Consider the following 20084-nt stretch of genomic DNA (forward strand, 5'->3'; position numbering starts at 1 on the left):
ACTTCTTCATATAGTGTCTATTCTTTATTTTAAAAATTACAGCAATTCTGGGATAGTAAAACTATGAATGAAAGTCCCCATACCTTCCATTGAGTCTTCTGCAAGGTTACTGAGCTAATTAGAACCTCAGTGGTTATAGAGAATTTGGAGGGACTGGAAAGATGGCTCAGTGGTTCAGCACACTGACTGCTCCTTCAGAGGTCCTGGGTTCAATTTCCAGCAGCCACATGGTGGCTCACAACCATCTGTAATGGGATTTGATGCTCTTTTCTGGTGTGTTTGAAGACAGCCACAGTGTACATAAAAAAAAAAGAAAGGAGAATTTGGAATGCCACAAGTTCAGAGTCAAGTTACCACCATGGGCCATCTTCGGTGAGCGTGCACACACTCCTCACGTTCATGTGATTCTCACAGACAGGATCTTACTATGCAGCCTTGGCTGGCCTGGAACTTGATATGTAGACCAGGCTGGGCTCGAATCCAGAGGCTGGCCTCCTAAGTGCTGGAGGTCAAGGCATGTGCCACCATCACCTACTCCAACTCCATACCCAGCATCATTAGCCCTCTTAACAGCCACTTATGGCTCCCTCCTGTGTGTGAGCTGACATCTTTGTGACTAGCAAGTAAATTATTTGGAGTCTGCAAACAGATGGCTAATCCTCACCAGCCAAAGCCTGAATTTCATCAGATAGCAGCATTTGAGGCTTTTGAGCGAAAACATTCCCGTTTTGTTTGAACCTACCTATCTAATGTTTCCACCAATGTGTTTAAGTGTCCTGATTTATGGCTTCTTTTGTTCTATTACTATTTCCATATCTCTAAGGTTAGTACAACGCGATCTGAAGTTATGGCCAGGGGCATAGACAAATTGTTTTACATATTCAGAATATCGTTCTTAGTGAGATAGTATGAATGACATTCAGTATCAGTAGGATAAAACTGCACTATTTTTTGGGGGGACTAACATGTAGGGCACTTTACGTGGTGTCTGCTTTTCTTAGTTTGTATATACTACACATTATTTTTAGTTTCTCGCGTTTCATGTTATCGTTCGTAGTTTTGAAAGGTAGCAGTCCTAAGACAAAGTTGCAAGCTCTTTAGATGTAAAATTGCACTTCGTTTCAAGTATTTAAGCTCCGTGCACACTGCACGTTCTCGGACAGCTTTCTGTCTTCCTCCCAGGGTGCCTATTGCTAGTTCAATCATCCCTTTAAAGACCAGGCCTGAGGCGCAACACTCATCAGTGAGAGACTCAATGCCAAACTTCATAACGTGATCACAAATGGAGTCGTCGCAGAGGCTTCTGGAAAGCGTAGTTCAGAAAAGAGGGCCATTAGGCGCATGGGCAGAGCCCTCTGTTCTTCGTCTCGGGGGTTGGGGAGTATATCGAGCCCCCGCGTCATCCCCCTGCTTGGGACGGTCTCAGATTGCAGCAGGCGAGCCAGCGCAGGATCCTGAGAGGCTGCGGCGGGAGGGACGCGCTGGGCGGGCCATGGAGGGGAGAGGAGGGGAGAGGAGAAAAGAGGAGGAGAGATCAGCGGGAGGGAGGCCGGTCTGAGCCACCGCCCGGGTGACGTGGCACCCATTCCTTGTCCTCCCGCCACATCGGCGTCCGCCCGATTCTCAGCCACCCACAGGCAGCAGCCGCGGAGGCCGCGGGACTTCCCCAAACCGCTGTCACCAAGGTGAGAGCCGCTCTGGGCGCCCGGAGCAGGGCAGTCATGCAGAACGCAGTGGAACTAGTAGGGCGGGATGCTTCTTTTCTTCCAGAGCCAGGTCCTTTCATCTGGGCCCCACAATGCTGTTTACAGAGGCTATTTGGTTTACCCAGTACCTGCGGGTGGCCTTAATCCTCTATTGTTTAACTCTGTGGTTGTTGGCTCTTCCCTGCAGTCCTGTCTGCGTCTGCGGTGGGTGCAGCGGCTGAGGACAGAGCCTTGAAGCAGACTTGATCAGACTTGGAGTCTTCTATTTCTAAAAATTCTTGAGCCTCCTCTGGATCCCTTAGTGTGAAAAATTAATTAAGGCCCTCGCCATATCCCTCACTCAGCCTTTGTTAGACTTTTGAACAGTTATTTGGAAGTACAGTATTACTTTTTAAAAATACCGTTCAGTATTAAATTTTACTGAGACACTGAGAATTGTATACATCCTCTAAGGGAAGAGAAATGAGACATACTGGGGTGGGGGTGGGGATCTGGCCTTGGAGCTCCAGACTAGATTGGAGCTGTTGAGCCTCCTACCTCAGTCTCCAGAATGCTGCTGGGTTTACAGGTGTGTGCCTCCCGGTCTAGCAGAGGCATGTCTAAAAGAGGAGAACTGTTGTCCATTTATGCTCTCTGTTACGCAGGAGATTTCCTAAGGCTGATTATTGGCTCATTTGTGTCTGGCCTCATACATTCGGCCTTTGGTAAGCACCCGGTTGACTGGAATTGACCATTTGGGTTTTGTTTTGTTTTTTTAAACTGTATACATGATATACCTGTTTAGGGAATATGGTACTAAAACTGTTATCTAATTAATTAATGACTGTTTTAAAAATAAGGTCTCACTATTGTAGTAAAGCTCTTGATCTATAGCTTAAGGCAGTCTTAATCTTGTCATCCTCCTGCCTCAGCCTTTACAATGCTGGGGCTAAAAGTGTGCCTCACTCCATGTGGCTTCAAATTGCTAATTTTTTTTTAGGGTAGATTTGTTTCAAAGGTAGACTTGGCAAAAGTTCATTAAGATGTAATTACCCCATCCCTGTTTGAGCCTGTTTTGAAAGGCTAGTCAATTACAGAGACCTACACTTGTTGAGTGTCAAGACTTAAATGGAGGGCTGTTCACTGGGATCTAATTCCTTTCAGTTTAAGAATAATAGCATTGAAACTAAGTCCCAAACTTCATTTGCAAACACTGCAAACAGAACCAAAGGCAAAATGGATCACACAGAAGAGAAAATGTATCATATCTAAGGTCCTTGAAGAAGTGTTTTATTTTCTTTTGTTCTGAGAAATTATAATTCAGGGAGAAGAAATGCCCGGTGTTTGAAAGCTTTGAAATTACTTTCTAACTTTGGGGAAATGTAATATTAACAGAAAACAATGTTACCGCCAACACAAGCACCTAAGGTTCCCTGTTTGCATATGTTGCACCCCCTTTGAAATTAATCTATTATTTGATATTTAAGTGTTGAGTTCTTTTATGTTAGTCAGTAGACACATGCTTTACAAACAGACAGTAGACATGTTTAGATTCAGTAAAAGAAAAGATGCCCCAGGCTCATTAAGATTATGTGGGAACTCTCAATAGAGAGGCCAGTAGTACTTCATCATGGTCCTTCTGATTGGGTCAAAAGAACAGCTTCTCGGGATACAGCACTAAAATGTTGTGTGGAAATTTCTCACAGGATACCTGGAGCTGTGCCATATGGTTTCCTAGGACTTCCATCTCCCAACTTTAAAGAGTGGGACACCCACTCTAAAAACACAGCAGAAAATGACCAAGTTCAAGGTGAGTACCTTAATTTGTTTAACTCTGTGAGTACACATTTATGTTCAATGAGGGTTTTTGAAAGAGAATCTATGGATTTGAAGCGTAGACTCAGTAGTTGAGAGCAGTTGTTGCTCTTGCAGAGGACCCAGGTTTGATTTCCCAGCACCCACATGGTGTCTTGAAACCATCTGTAACTCCAGTCCTGGGAGAGTCGATGCCCTCTTCTGAGCCCTGCAGGTAGCGGGCATTTACATGGAGCACACACATACATGCAGGCAAAATATTCATGCACATAAATTATAAAATAAATTAATCTTTTAAAAGAAAGAGAATCCAGAATGTGGATGCCTCCGCCCTTCTTAGAAGGGAGAACAAAACACTCACTGGAGGAAATACAGGGAAAAATAGAGAAACAGGGATTGAAGAAAAGATCATCCAGAGACTGCCTCACCTGGGGATCCATATGCAGCCACCAAACACAAACTATTGCTAATGCCAAGAAGTGCCTCTGCCAGAGCCATACTGATACAGAGGAGGATGCTTGCAGCTAACCATTGGACTGAACAGGTTCCTCTAGTAGGCAGGAATGCAGGTCCCCTAGGTAGGCAGGGATGCGGTTCACCTCAGTAGGCAAGGATGCAGGTTCCCTCAGTAGACAGGGATGCAGACCCCCTCAGTAGGCAGGGATTCAGGCCCCCTCAGTAGACAGGGATGCAGACCCCCTCAGTAGGCAGGGATTCAGGCCCCCTCAGTAGGCAGGGATTCAGGCCCCCTCAGTAGACAGGGATGCAGACCCCCTCAGTAGGCAGGGATTCAGGCCCCCTCAGTAGGCAGGGATGCAGTCCCTCTCAGTAGACAGGGATGCAGACCCCCTCATTAGGCAGGGATGCAGTTCTCCTCAGTAGAAAAGGATATGAGTCCCCTCAGAAGGTTGGGATGCAGTCTTCAGGAGAGAGAAACAGTGGATGAAGTCATTGAGGAAGCAATCCCTGGATCAAATCCACTGGCCGCCATGATCTGGATCTGACCCTCCCCCTCCCCCTGCCTCTCATAATATTTACTAGTGACATAAAATAGGAATATTGTACCTAAACTTAAAATGATAGCAAACACAGTGTGGCCATGTTGAGCTGCCCCTTTCTCCCAGACACCAGGACATGCCACCCTGTAGCTCCGTCTCTGGAACAGAGAGTTGATTCCCAAACTCACAAAGACTGTAACTGCACTGACAAACTCAAACCAGAAAAAAAATGATTCCCATCACAGAGGTGGGGAAATGCACTCAAATTCCCACCCTGAACCAAGAAGCTATCTGAACTCAACACCTGCTTGGGGAGGGACAGTTTCCTCCAGTGGAGTGTCCCTGGGTGTAACACCCAGAGCCTCAGGCAGGCCTCACACTCAGGAGTAGTTAGTTAGCCAACACAAAACTGACTCCAAGCCAAGGTTTTTCACTGAAATTTTTCTGGTTTGTTTTAGTACTTTTTTTGTCACTTGGTTTTGTTTTTATTTCATTTTCATTTGCTGAGGGGAGTGGGAAGAGGAGAAGAGGGAGAGAGAACAAACCTGAAGTTGGCTGCATAGGGAAATGGGCAGGATCTCAGAGAAGTTGGAAGACCAGTAATAATATAATCAAAACGTACTGTGTGAGAATTCTTAACTTTAAAAAGCCAGTAAGAAGGACAAGCATCCTTAAGCCGTATTGGGAGACACTGAGAGCATTATTGTACTTTGCGGTTTCATAAAAGTATATAATGTGTATGGAATGTCTTTCGGTTCACATCTCCACCATCCCTTTCTCTCCATCACCAAAAGCGCAGAGTCACTTTTATTCTAGTGTCTTAGACACATGTCTGGTTTTATGTGTCTGTATAGTCTAGGAGCCTCAAGTGAGTAAAAACACACTGTCATTCCGAGGATGACTTGACTCAGGGCATGTGCATCTGTTTGCAAAGCACCCTGACTTCTCTATCTTTATGGCACAAACTCCACTGAGAGTCTCTGCCACCTTTCCTTTATCCACCTTCCCATTGTTGGACACCTAGATTGGTTTTATAACTTAGCCATTATTAATAGTGCTTCAATAAACATTGATGCACAAGTATCTTCCTGATATGTTGATTTAAGTCTTTATATTTGTTTTATAATCAGAAGGGGAAATGGGATTCCAGTGGGAATTGTACCATTACCTACTTCTGATTAGTAAAACATGTATATTTCATATTTTTTCAGTCTCATCTAGCTATACAATAGGATGCCTTAAATGCCCATTTAATCAAGAAGCATGGCCGTTAAGATGAACATCAGGAACATGGTTGCCTTTTGGTGCTGATTGATTGTTCTTGTATAACTTGGTTAAGAAGAGCGAACCTGAATCATTGGACATCCTTACAAGGGTGAATGGAGTTGAGGATACCTTGAGATAGAAGTCTGAATGTGTCAGAGAGCTTTTCAAGTCTTTAATTGATTGTATATTAACATTTTAAAATATTTTTAAGACTTTAATACAATATAATTTGATCACATTCACTCTCCGTTCTCAGCTCCTCCCAGATCCACCTCCATTTCCCTGTCCACCCAAATTTGTAACCTCATTTTTAAGGAAAAACATTAAGTCCAGTCTCATTTGAATATGTCTCTTTCCACTGGAGCCAGCCCACCCACAAGGAGTCACATCCTTAAAACATGTTTTTCCTCTCTCAGCAGTTTTCAGTTGCCAATAGCTCCTCAGTTAGGGGAGAGGCTTCATACCCACCTTCCCTGCACAGGCTGGGATGTCATCTGTCAGGAGCTTGCATGGGTCTTACACATGGTGTCATAACCTCGATGACTTGTATATGCAAATGCCTCAGTGTAGCTGGAAAGTATTGTTTAATTGTAGTTTTTAACCCCTGCCTCTGGCACTACAATCTCCCCACTGATTCTTGAGAGTTGGGAGGAAAGGGTGTGGTATACCTGTCCCAGTTGGGCCTATTTGGAGTCTTCTATTTAGAGTCTACTGCAGTTACATTATTCTGCTCACCTGGACCAGTTGTGGGACTGTGTTAATCAACCGCAGAAAGAAAGAAGCTGTGTTTGTTAATCAACTGCAGGAAGCAGCTGCTGTGATAAGGGTTGAGAAATGCCTTAATCTTTGCATATAGTGATTAAAATTATAGGGGGTAGTTTATTACTACATCCATTTACAAAATAATATTAGTATGGTCTTGTAGGGTCCACGATCTAACCAGCAACTGTTTTCAGTCCAGTTAAGGGAACCAGGAATGAGTTTTATATGTGGCCTTAAAGCCAGTTGGTTATTTCTGTAACCTTTATGCTGCTGTTGTATCTGTTGGGATATCTTCCCAGGATAGTCATTACTGGGGCTCAGATGGCTGGTGGTTGTGCATAGATCCTCCCAGTACTATGAAAGCTAGCCAGAGAGGATGCAGTGTCCATATTGGTACAAGCTTGGTTTCTCCATGTCTTATGTCTTAAGCATATCGGCTATCTTCTGTAATAGGGTCTTACCATCAAGTTCTATGGGTGGCCTGTAATGTTTGAGTTGTTTCTGAGACTCCACTGACCAACAGTTAAAAAACTAGCTGGGATTTTTATTTGATAGCTCAGTCTATCTAGGAGAGTCACTGGCCATCTATTACAGAATGATCATTTAAACTCTATTATATAGGATTTATTTGTGTGCATTTGAGGAAGCTTCTGTAGCAGTTTTACATACTGCTTCTCAAAGACATGTAGTGTAGGTTATCCTGCTCCATACACCCTCCTCTGCCCGGCCTTCCTGTTCCTCTCTCAGTTCTTCTTGTTCTATTATTATTCTTCCCTCCTTCTTACCACACGTGTTCTATCCCCTTCTCTTGAACCACATCCATAGCCTCTTACTACTTTCCTGCTTTCTATAGGAACTTAAACATATATCTAAAGAGTCAAAGGTAACATGCACATATGAGAGAAAACATGTGACATTTGTCTTTTCTTGGTGTGAGTTACCTCACTCAGAATGATTATTTTCAGCTCTATTTACCATCAAATGTCTTTTCTTTTTTACAGCTGAATACTATTCCCTTGTGTTCATACACCAAATTTGATTTCCACTCATCGCTTGATGGACATTGAGGCTGTTTCTAGTTGTTGGCTATTGTGTATTCAACAGAAGTGAGCACAGATGAGCAAGTATCTATGTAGAAAGATATAGAAGTCTTTGGGTAGAGGACCCTGAATGGCATCGCTGGAACACACAATAGACATATTGCTAGCTTTCTGAAGCACCATGTCTTAGTGATGGCTTTACTGATGCAAAAAAAAAAAAAAAAAAAAAAAAAAAAAAAAAAAATGACCAGGGCAACTCTTATTTAGTTGGGGCTGGCTTACAGGTTCAGAGATTCAGTCTAGTATCATCATGGTGGGAGCATGGCAGCATCCAGGCAGGCATGGTGCAGGCAGAGCTGAGAGTTCTACATCTTCATCTGAAGGATGCTCGCAGAATACTGGCTTCTAGGCAGCCAAGATGGAAGTCTTAAAGCCCACACCCACAGTGACACACCTACTCCAACAAGGCCATGCCTACTCTAACAGGGTCACACCTTCTAAAAGTGCCACTTCCTGGGCTGAACTTACACAAGCCATCACACACAACCATACTGGTCCCCACAGTGTCTGCATCAAGTCTCACTCCCATCCCAGTGACTAAGTCTTCCCCTTTCCACATGCTCATGCCAGTATTTATTGTCACTGGTTTCTTTGATCTCAGCCATTATGACTAGGGCAAGGTAAAATCTCAAAATCTCTTAAATTGAATTTCCCCGATGTCTAAGGATAATGAACATTTTTTAAAAACTTATTTCTGAGCTATAGAGATGGCTCAGCGGTAAGAACTGGCTGCTCTTCCAGAAGTCCTGAGTTCAATTTCCAGCACCCACATGGTGCCTCTCAAGCATCTGATGTCTTCTTCTGTCATGCAAGCATACATGCAGATAGAGCACACATAACATCAGATGTTTAAATTACACAAATAAAGAAGTCTTTAAGGGAAGTACTCCTCGGCCATTTATAGTTCATCTTTTGAGATTTCTCCTTCGTTCTGTGCCCATGTTAAACATTGGGTCGTTTTCTTGGTATTTAGGGTGGTTTTGTTGCTTGTATATTCCATTCACTAACCTTGTCAGCTGTATAGCCATAAAGACCTCTTTTCAATCTCTAGACTGCCTCTTTACTTGGATTGTATGTGCTCTGGTCTGCAAAAGCTTTTTAGTTTCTTGTGGCTCCACTTGTTACTTGCTAGTCTTACTGATGTGCTAACCAAGTCCTGTTGAGAAAGTACTTTTCTGTGCCTATACACTGAAGTATATTCCATACTTTCTCTTTAATGAGATTTAGGTCTTACATTATGTTCTTGGTCCATTAGAGCTGAGTTTTGTGCAGAGTGAGAGATAAGATCTAGTTTCAGTCCTCTACATGTAGCCATCCAGTTTGATCAGCACCATCTGTAGACGATGCTGTCTTTCCTCTAGAATATAAAAAGGTGGCCCTAGGTGTATGGACTTACGTCTGGACCCTTTGTTCTATTCCATTGGTCCATGCTGTTTTTATTACTATAGCTCTGTAGTATAACTTAAAATCAGGAATGGTGATTCCCACAGCAGTTCTTTTACAATTCAGGGTTGTTTTGGTATCCTGGGACTTTTGTGTTTCCAAATGGAACATGAGATTATATGTTCATCTTTGTGAATAATTGTATTGACATTTGGTGGTGACTGTATTGAATCAAATGTTAATTACTTTTGTGGGGATGAGCATTTTCACTGTGGTAATCCTGCTAATCCTGGGGTATAGGAGGTCTTTCCATCTCCTGGTGTCTTCTTCAAGCTCCTTCTTCAGTGTGCTGTGTTTTTGTTATACAAGTCTTTACTACCTTACTGAGATTTATTCCGAGATATTTTGTGGGGCTATTAGGAATGAGAGTGTTGCCCCAATTTTTTTCTCAATATGTTCATCATTTGTACATAAGAAGGTTGCTGATTTTCGCATCTTAATGTTGTATCCCGATACTTTATCAAATGTCTTGGTCAGCTGGGGAACTTTCTGGTGGTGCCTTAAGGATTTTACAGATGGAATCATATAATTTTGTTGTGTGACATGGCATGAGGGTACATGAACATCCCTTGTGATGAGGGTCTTCTCATCCCATGTAAGGAACCGAAGGCACATCAAAGTAAGGATGTCACCAAAGTTCCAGTTGGTATTTGAGTTTGTTATTAAGTTAATCTTCTGAGGGGCTCTGCCCAACAGTTTTCCAGTGTCAATATCCTTCTATAGTCTCATTAGCATGGGATCCAGTTCTTCACATTTTCATTCTCATTGTCAGCGTCTAGTTTTTCTGAGTTAATAGTTAAAGGAGTGCATGCAGGGTGGCTTTTATTTTATGTTGTGTAAAGGATTTGTTTATTTGTTTTGTATTTTCTAGTCTCATTATGCAGTGTAGACTAGGATCTGCCTGCCTCTTTGTGGAGACGTGATTGAGTCTAATACTGAAGCAAGGGATACATTAAGCTCAGATAATTCCGTATTGTCAGGAAGTATGGAAATGATGTAACCCAACAACTGGAATATGGTCAAATGATAGAGGGGTTGGGGCAAACCTGAAACAAATTCTCAGTGAAAAAGCTGGAACAGTTTAAACACCAAAAATACCATAATACTTGCTTCTAATTCAAAGTATAAATAAATGAGGCCACTTCAATATAAATTATTGAATAAGCAAATGAGAAGAGCTGGTTCTTCTTCACAAAACAGTCCAAACAATATGTGTAGATGCTGTCCCCTGTAGGAGATGGAACATATTCCCTCCCTTCTTGGGAAGACTAAACTAGACTTTGGTTTGTATTTAAGTAATAATAGTATATGATAACTTTAATAATAGCTCCAATGGAAAAACTGACAGGCAGTACCAAATGAATAAAAGCAACATTACCAGTGATACCTGGTGTCTCCTGTAATGCTGTGATGAAAGGGCTCCTTCTCTAAACCCAGGAAGCTGTGCAGATGATCCCGAAGTTGTCATGGAGATCCCAGGATGTTGGAGATGCCAGGACTGTAGGATGACTGCTTAGAAAAACTATAAGCACAGGATGGAGCCAACTCAAGAGAGACTTTATGTGTGCTGCAGCTATCTAGATCCTAGACATGAGCTGAAGGATCCAGTATTTTCCCTGCTAGGTTTCTGGTTTGCTTTCCTCTGTTTCCCCCACTTACACCTCACACCTTCCTCCCTATATTTTGGAATACAAATGTTTACCTCATACCATTGTGGGTTGGAATTATGTCCTTTTTATTTGAGACAGGGTTTATTTGTGTAGCCCTGACTATCCTGGAACTCTGTAGACCAGGTTGGTACCCCGAGATCCCCCTGCCTCCGCCTCTGAGTGCTGGGAGGTGTGTGCCACCACTGCCTGGTTATGTACTTGTTTTTGATGTTTTGAGGACTCGCAGTACAGATTAGCTTGAGTCTCAGAGGAGACTTTGAACTTTTGAATATTGTCAGAACTGTTACAAAATATGGGGACTTTTAAAATTGGACTGGATTCATTTTGCATTCTAAGATTAGAATTACATTAAATATACTGATTGATAAGATTGACTCAGTAGTTTTCTTGAGCTCGAGTCTTTGAGTTCTTTCTTCATTATCACATGGTTTTCTTTATATAGGCCATGGACATACATGATTGAACTAATACTTGAGTATTTAACAGTATTATAGAGAGAGATACATATTTAAATAACACTGACTTTAGTTAACTCAATAATCAGCCATGGAAAGTGTTTTAAAGAGTCTTTGAAATGGTCCACTGAATGAATACTGTCTACAAAGAGAAGCGGTTTTATTTCTCCTTTTATAGTCCTTCTCGTCTGTTATTTATAGCACCGTCTGTGATTTCTATCCAGGATGGTGTTTGAATAGGAATGCTGAGAGTAGACATCTTCATTTTCTTCCTTTACCTGAAGGGGAAAGAAGTTAGTCACTCACTGAATGTCACAGCTATATGTTCTCTATGATGCACATTATAGAGAAAACGTCTTCGATCACATTAAGAAAGTCCCTTCCACATCAATCTCCTGTCATGTATAACCTGTCAGCTTGTAAGGAGAAATGGTCTGTTGGGGTCTCATGGTTTCTGAGGTTCTAGTCTATGATTGGCTCAGTTGCGTTTATGTCTGTGACAAACCACCTTACCATGGTGGGAGTCATGGTGGAGAAGAACTCCTCATACTATGACTAAAAGGGACCAGGGTTCCACGGTGCTCTTGAGTGGCACACACTCAGTGACATGAATATGTCTAACTAGGCCCTCTACAGATTCTGTCAGCTTCTGACAAGACTTGAACTGTGGACTTTTGACACTAACCATGCCCTAGTTTGGACAGTTTGAGCACTTCATTATGAACAGATCTTTTGAGACAGTGATGTCACTTTTCTCTTTGAGTCTGCAGTAACAGGTAATGAGTGACGCTGACACTAGAATGCTGAGCCAGCATTCCTCTGCTAGGTCATTGTCAGTTTTACAGATTCTGTATTACAGATTCTGGTTCCAGCCTTCTCAGATCTGATGCTGATCTTCTCTGGTGAATTCCATGCTGCTTGTTTTTCAATTTTAAGAAAGTATATACAGACTCTGGCTTCATTTTGTCATTTTCATACAAACATTTTTAGGTTGATTCCCCCCACTCCTGTTCTCCCCCTTCCCCATGACCTCCTGACCTTTCCCCCTCCACCCATTCCCATAGCTTCCTCTCTACATTCAGGTTGTGTGTGCCTTAGTCTCTCCCTCCCCTAGTCTCTTCTAGCTTCATGGCTCCACACCCACACACATCTCACATACAAATGAATAAACATTGTGAACTAGTGTCTTACCTTGTTTTCTATTGCTGTGGTAAAAACACCAGTGAAAAAAAAACTCGAGGAGGAAAGAGTTTATTCAGCTTACACTTCCATGCCAAGTCCAGCACTGAGGGAAGCCGGCAGGAACTGAAGCAGAGGCCACGGAGCAGCTTACTGACCTGCTCTTCCTTCTTTGCTCAGTTTGCTTTCTAATGCACCCCAGGACCACCTTTCCAGGGATTTTTAGGGGTATATAGCTTGCTTTGCTAACAAAAGAACATAATTTTAAACCTACACTTGAGCAGTATTCTCATACTGTATCATAATCAGATCCACTTTTATTGTTACTTGATCATGAGTAAAATAAATTACTGGAACACAGGGAGATAGATTAGTTGGTAAAGCACTTGCTGAACAAGTAACAGGACTTGAATTTGGTCCCCAGCATGGTTTAATAGGTTGGATATATTAGTAACTTTTCTGTTGCTGTGATAAAGCACCATGACCAAAAAAAAAAAAACTATGGAAGAAAACGTTTGGCTTAAGGTTCCAGAGGAATCAAAGTCTATCATGGTGGGAGGCATGCCAGTTAGCAGCATGCATAGAGGCAGATGCAGGAAGCTGAGGGTTAGCATCATCAAACATGAACATGAAGCAGAGAGTGAACCGGAAGTCAAAGATGCTATATAATCTCAAAGACTGCCCCCAGGGACGGGCTCCCTTCAGGACTACACCAGCTAAACCTCCCCAAACAGTGCAAGCAATTGGGAGCCAAGTTTAGGGAACTTCAGGCCCAAGTAAGAAATCTTGTCTCAAAAACAAAACAAAAAAGCCAAAACCAAAGCAAAGAAATCCCCCAAACCCAAAACAAAGCAAAAACGAGACACATACATGTGCACCCGAACCTTCAGGAACACACAAACACAGACCTGTGCATAATCTCTCTCAAAAAAGATTGCTAACAGCCATGGAATACCAGTGTAAGGATAAGGCAGAGGCATAAGTGCTTACTTGTTCAACTGAATAGTCTCCAAACAAAAATCAAGGAACATTGTAATGTAATTCTTTAATATAGAGTCATTATGATAAGAAAGGACCTTAGAAATTAGAGGCTTATGGTAAAAAAATGGAAAAATAAATAAATGTAGATTACCACAGGAAAAGAAAATGACGGAACAGAAAATGACCTAAGATTAAAAGACTGGAATATAACACGCCCAGGAGAACAGAGACATGAAAGAAAGTATTGCGTGGTATGCCAGAGGAAAGAGGTGACAAGAAACAAGTCACCCACAAGCAAATTGACAGCCAGTGTCAGAAAATCAGAAGAATAGTGGAGTCCCCAGGAAACAAAAGCATGCAGCTAAAGAGCTGAAGATTCAGAAATCCATAAAGAACTCAGTCTGTGTGTTCTAGACACCCCCTCTGAAGGTAACCGCCATTTTTACTTAAAAGAGGAAGGTCGGCTAGTTACCAAAGAAAAAGTCCAACTCACCTGGTAATAAAAGAAAATAAAAGACACACAACTCCTTTGTTGTTTTGGTTTTCAATCTCAAGTGCAACTGTATCAGCATTTAAGGGAAGATAGTGCAGGTTGGTTAGGTAAGGTCCCTGCAGCCACCAGGAGGAGATGAGAAAGGCCAGGCCTTAAGTCAGGTATAGAACAGACCTAGCAGATGCAGAATGGAAGGGTGGAAACAAGCCAGTGAATTGAGGATAGAACCTCAGTAGCCAGCAAAGCATCATTCCCAACAGCAGTAAACAGGTATAGACAAAAATAGTAGGAAGTGTTTGCAAGAAATCAAGAAAACTAAAATGGAAGATTGTATTGCAGCCGGGGACTGGGGTGTGCGCAGGATTTGGGAGCAGAAGGATTCTTCGTTTCACGCCAGTATCAATGTAGCTGTGTGTGTACCGTTCCTCTTCCCCACCCCCACAGAAGAACGCATGTGTACCTCAATGGTTTCTTCAACAAAACACTACATTTCAGATCTTGTGGGGGTATAGATACAGCTAGTTTAATGGGAAATGTTGTAGGATCCTTTCACAGAGATGTGCCATGTGCTCTGTATGTCTGAGTTTTCTCTCTGGATTGCTAATCAGCTCCTGTAACTCTACCACACACTTCTGTCTCATAAGGGGCTCTGTTGTGTGCATTTGCATCTGCAGTGGGGGCACATCATCAAGATATCTAAGGCAGTCCATGTGGTATAAAACTGAGGGAAAGCCACTCACAGTTTTTCTTTTCTTATATACATAAACGGAAATGTGAAAAGTGGTTTAAACTCTGATTCACCAGGTTGGGCTTTGCTAGAATTATACTTTGGTCTATCATTGGTTCCCTCTCTGCAGTGGGTAGACATTTGTTCATGTCTCCCTCCAAAAAGTTTATATACCATATGTAAGTATGTATGACATGAGGTGTGTTACATGTATGTGAAAAATACGTTCTACTGAATCAAAGGAAAAGCATCAGAATTGTTTGAATTCTGTTACCTGACTTCATAAATTAATAACTCAGTTGTACACACCATTTTCATTCTGTGTCATTTACATTTCCCTGAAGGGGCTGTCCCTCACAGGTCCTTATCACTGTCGATTTTGGACTTTATTTCTAGTTTATATTAGATGCTTTGACCATCTAATCTAATCTAATAAAATCTAACTGCTATTCCACAATGAAAATATTCCACAGCTTATCACCGTCGAACTTGTGTCTTGTACACACTCAGGCAATAGCATCTGCTACACTTAATAACATTGGCATTGATACTTTTACCTCCTCAAAGGCTCAGTTCCTTGTCCAAATGTGTAATTGCTTTACTGCCGCTGTCCAGCGTGAATATAATGAGGGGACTCAGAGCTGGTTTAATGCACTAGCTTTTTCTTCTTTTCCTCTTTTGTCCCATGGTTTGAACTCAGGACCTTGCAAATGCTAAGCAAGTGGCCCACTGTTGATCAATCTCCCAACCTTTGTGCCTTCCTGAAGTCATTTCAAACTGAGTTCAAATTTGTTGTTTCAGGGACCCGTGACATTAAGAGACGTCACTGTGGAATTCACCAAGGCAGAATGGAAGCTGCTGACCCCTGCTCAGAAGTCCCTTTACAAAAATGTAATGCTGGAGACCTACAGTCACCTGGTCTCTGTGGGTGAGAAGATTTTTCTTATATGTAACTCCCAGTAGTTTCCATTTCTTCTCCCATTCCCTGGAACATGGCAGGATTCTATAAAGCCAGTGGTACTTAGTTTCATGATTCAGAGTTCCTCTGTTTGGGGATCCCAGGAGAAGCATGTGTGTGTTCCTAACCCGTTCATTTAAAGAATACATTTGTGAAGCATAAGTGAGTCTTCTCTGTTTTCTTGAAATTATGCCTCTCTTCCAAGGAACTTATGTCATTTCCCTTATCCGTACCATTAACAGGTTATCGAGTGGTTAAGCCAAGTGTGATCTCCAGGTTGAAGAAAGGAAAAGAGCCATGGCCATTAGAAGCAGCATTTTTACGTAGGAATCATGGTGAGTCAGGGGAAAAAATCATTTTGCATTTGACTCTTTGAAATATCTGTCATGAATGCCTTTTTGAAAGAGTTAAGGAATCTTCCTAAATTCTCTATAGTTCTAGAAATGATTGAAGATACTTCTGCATATATTTAAATCCTAAATCATACCATTTTTCTTCTCTCTGTGTAAGTCTCTCTTTTATTAGACAGTTTTTATTTTTTTAGTAATGCATTTTTATTTCAAGTGCATTGGCATTTTGCCTGCGTGTATGTCTGGATGAGGGTCCCAGATCCCTGGAACTGGAGTTACAGACAGTTTTGAGCTGCCATGTAGGTACTGTGTGTGTGTGTGTGTGTGTGTGTGTGTGTGTGTGTGTGAGAGAGAGAGAGAGAGAGAGAGAGAGAGAGAGAGAGAGAGAAGGGTGGAAAGTGAATGCCTGCATGCCTACAGCTCATTTAGCTTTCTCTATTTTTATGCATTTTAAGGCCTGAACCCCAGAGAACAGTGCCTCTTCCTTTTAGATTTCTTCTTCCCACATCCATCAACATAATCAAGCCATGTCTGCAGGTCAGCAGATCTAGTGGACCCCTCCCTGAGACTCTAGAATACAGTAACAATGAAAACTGTCACAATGGTATAGACGACAATTTCCCTTGAGAGTGCTTCCATCTTGGCACCCTTTCCTGAAGCCTAAGAATCAACCTTTAGCCATGATGGTGTGTTAAAATCTTGATTTGTTTGTAGATAAGCGGAGGACGGGTCATGACCCCAGAGCCAAACATCAGGAGCAACAGACTGGGAATGCAAGGCAAGTTTAATACTTAATATGTAGAATAGAAGCTGTGTGAGGAAGAATAGTCTTCTTTGAAATGTGGGAAGTGGGAGAATAATTATTAATTAATGTGAATTGTGGTAACACTAGCACAGGAGTGGACCCCAAAGAATGTGACCCAAACCGGAATGCCTTCCTGAGGGGTGTGATGCAGGGTCAGGAGAGTGGAACTTTGTAGCTACCTTTACATCCTTCTGAGCTCTGCACTAGGGGAGGCCATGTTATAGAAAGTGCAGTCTGGCCATTAAGAAACCCTAAGACTAGAATTTAGAAGAGGTGTCATTCAGTACAGTGCTTGGTCACAGTGTAGATCAGTATCACAGGGGAGAAGCCCTACGAACCTGACAAACAGGGTTATGGAAATCATCCCCAAAGGTATTCAGAGAAAGCGCTGCTGCATCGGAAGATCTTTGAAAGTTCTAATAATAATGCTTTGGGAACTTTCTCTCTAGGAAAGAACTCACAAAGCGTCGGAAAAGTCCCACCCGGCACGAAAGCTATGACTGCACTGAATGTGGCAAGTCCTTCTGCCAGAAGTCTTCCCTCCTGGCACACCAGGAGACACATACCAAGAAATCCTATAAATGTGACAAATGTGGGCAAGCTTTCTATAAGGACGAAGACCTTACAATACATCAGAAAGTTCATACCAGAGATAAAACTTACCCATGTAAAGAATGTAACAAAATTTTCTACCACCTGTCCTCTCTCACTAGACACCTGAGAATTCATGCTGGGGAGAAACCCTACGAATGTAGCCAGTGTGAGAAATCCTTCTACCAGAAGCCACACCTCACAGAACACCAGAAAACACACACAGGGGAGAAACCGTTTGAGTGTAAGGAATGTGGGAAGTTCTTCTATGTGAAGGCATACCTCCTGGTGCATCAAAAGACACACACAGGGGAGAAGCCTTTCCAGTGTAAAGAATGTGGGAAGTTCTTTTCTCAAAAATCACACCTCACAGTCCACCAGAGAACACACACAGGGGAGAAACCCTATAAATGTAAGGAGTGTGGGAAACTCTTCTCTAGGAACTCACACCTCAAAACCCACCAGAGAACGCACACAGGGGAGAAACCCTATAAATGTAAGGAGTGCGGAAACTGCTTCTACCAGAAGTCAGCCCTCACTGTGCACCAGCGCACTCACACCGGGGAGAAACCCTTTGAATGTAGTAAGTGTGGGAAACACTTTTACTATAAATCAGATCTCACCAAACACGAGAGAAAGCACACAGGGGAGAAGCCGTATGAATGTGCAGAGTGTGGCAAGTCTTTCTCTGTGAACTCAGTCCTTAGATTACACGAAAGGACTCACACGGGAGAGAAGCCATATGAGTGTGAGATCTGTGGGAAGTCTTTCTCTCAGAAGTCACATTTTGTCATCCATCAAAGGAAGCACACAGGGGAGAAGCCCTACAAGTGCCAGGAGTGTGGGGGAAGCTTTATCCAGAAGTCACAACTCACAGCACATCAAAAGACACACTCCAAGAAGGGAAAAGCTAACAAATAGCCTGCGTTCAGAACCCCTGCAGGAATTCACCCCTTGGCTGTAATCTACACAGAAGGAGAAACTTCTAAGTATGGAGGGAAAAAATGTCAGCCATGTTTGTTTGTTCTTTTCCTCCTAGAATTATCAGCAAATGTGCAGAAAGAAATTCTTTGATGTTATTAGGTAGACCTAATAGGGTCAACTTCTATAAGTGTCAGGTGACAGAAACTGGGAACTACAAAACGTGAAAGAAACTTTCTTTTAGAAGTCACACTGATGCCATATGGAAATAGCACAGGACAGAAATCCAGCAAGTAAGTGAATTTCCAGAAGTTTCTATCATAGCATCTAGCACTACACATGCAGAGTCCGCAGTGAGGAATTCCCATGGGTATCAGGCACGCAGAAGTCTCCTCACACGGTTGCACCCATCTTAAAAGGATGGAGGGGAATATGTGCATAGATGCAACAGATCCGAGAGCCTTATCGAGAACAAGCCCACCACGGGATGTTAACTATGTTAATACTCTAATCATACCTATATAGGTATTTTAAGTATTTGAACTTAAATATCTAATATATCAAGGATATTTAAAGAGCAAAAAACCAGGGACTGAAGAGATGGCTTAGCAGGTAAGAGTACTGACTGCTCTTCCAGAGGTCCTGAGTTTAATTCCCAGCAATCACATGGTGGCTCACAATCATCTGTAATGGGATCTGATGCCCTCTTCTGGAGTGTCTGAAACAGCAACAGTGTACTCACATACATAAAATAAATCTTAAAAAAAAAAAAAAAAAAAAAAAAAAAAGAGCAAAAAACCAATCAGGAAACACCATTAAACAAAGAAGTCCTTTGATATGTAGGATGTAGGTGTGTGCGTGTATGTGGTTATCTGTTTAAAAAACATTTCTAAATGTGTGACTTGTTCCTGGAACCCATAGTGGTTATTCCTGAGCTCAGTAGCTGTGTGACATGTCACATTGTCTCAACAGTGAATCCCACGGGGTGGGGGGGAAGTACTGCTACTGTAACATATGTTGGTGTAGACTTTCAATGCATAGTGTATCTCTTTGTCAATCTCTGGGTTACAGACGGGTTCAGACATTGTTACTAAATGGACCATTCAAAAGAAACACTGTTTATGTAACAGTCTTTTTCAGCCATTTCTTGGTCCGGTTGAGCTTGCATTTGAGCAGTCTGAGCTGTTTCTAAAGCAGCAGCATCTCCTTATCTTACCACAATGTGCAGCAGTGCCATCTATGGATTGTGTATGAAAAATACCTCATGGCTTTTCCTTCCTATTCCGGGCAACACAGGCAACATGGCCAGTGGCTGAAAGTGAGATTCTAGGCTCCTACTGCCTTCTTTGACCCAGATCCCAGCATGGACATACCATGTAGCTTCACTGTGCCTCATTTTATTCCTCTGTAAGAGGAATGAGAGCAACATCCTAGAATTGCCTTGAGGTCCAAATATGTTGATATTTTGAAGCACTCAGAACAGTGTCTATAAAATATAGGAACGCAGCGTTAGATAACAGTCTCATTAATTTGAGAGTCACAGTGAAAAGGTTGGCAACCCAGACTTTATCTCCCACCTTATTCCTGTTAGTGCCTTGATTTGGTTTGGCTGTGTTATCTCCCCACGGTGGCTAAGGAGCAGATCCTGAGGAGGCAAGGCCAGGGGTTGGTGAGCCACAACCCATCGGCCAGACCCACAGCCCATTTTTGTAGCCTGTAAGCTGAGATTAGTTTTCTATTACTTGGTGATTGCAAAAATTAAATATTTTGTGACACATGAAGGTTGCACGGAAACAAAAGTTCCGTGTCTATAACTAAAGCACTTTGAGAACACTAATACGAACCCGTTTGCTTACGTTCCGCCTGGGCTGCCTTCACGCGGTGC

At 42.3% G+C, this 20084-nt stretch overlaps 1 protein-coding gene across 1 annotated transcript; it reads left to right on the top strand.

Moving 5' to 3' along the window:
* The first annotated feature begins 1568 nt into the window (after nucleotides 1-1568).
* Nucleotides 1569-19012, top strand: ZNF25 (zinc finger protein 25). Its single transcript, XM_080913879.1, has 6 exons — nucleotides 1569-1685; nucleotides 3392-3495; nucleotides 15376-15502; nucleotides 15775-15867; nucleotides 16597-16660; nucleotides 17137-19012. The coding sequence occupies exons 2-6, from the start codon at nucleotides 3481-3483 to the stop codon at nucleotides 18197-18199; spliced, it is 1362 nt and encodes a 453-aa protein (XP_080770005.1). The 5' UTR covers nucleotides 1569-1685; nucleotides 3392-3480; the 3' UTR covers nucleotides 18200-19012.
* The last annotated feature ends 1072 nt before the right edge of the window (nucleotides 19013-20084 follow it).

The sequence above is a fragment of the Micromys minutus genome (genome assembly GCF_963924665.1).
Source record: "Micromys minutus genome assembly, chromosome: 3".
Taxonomy (NCBI): Eukaryota; Metazoa; Chordata; class Mammalia; order Rodentia; family Muridae; genus Micromys; species Micromys minutus.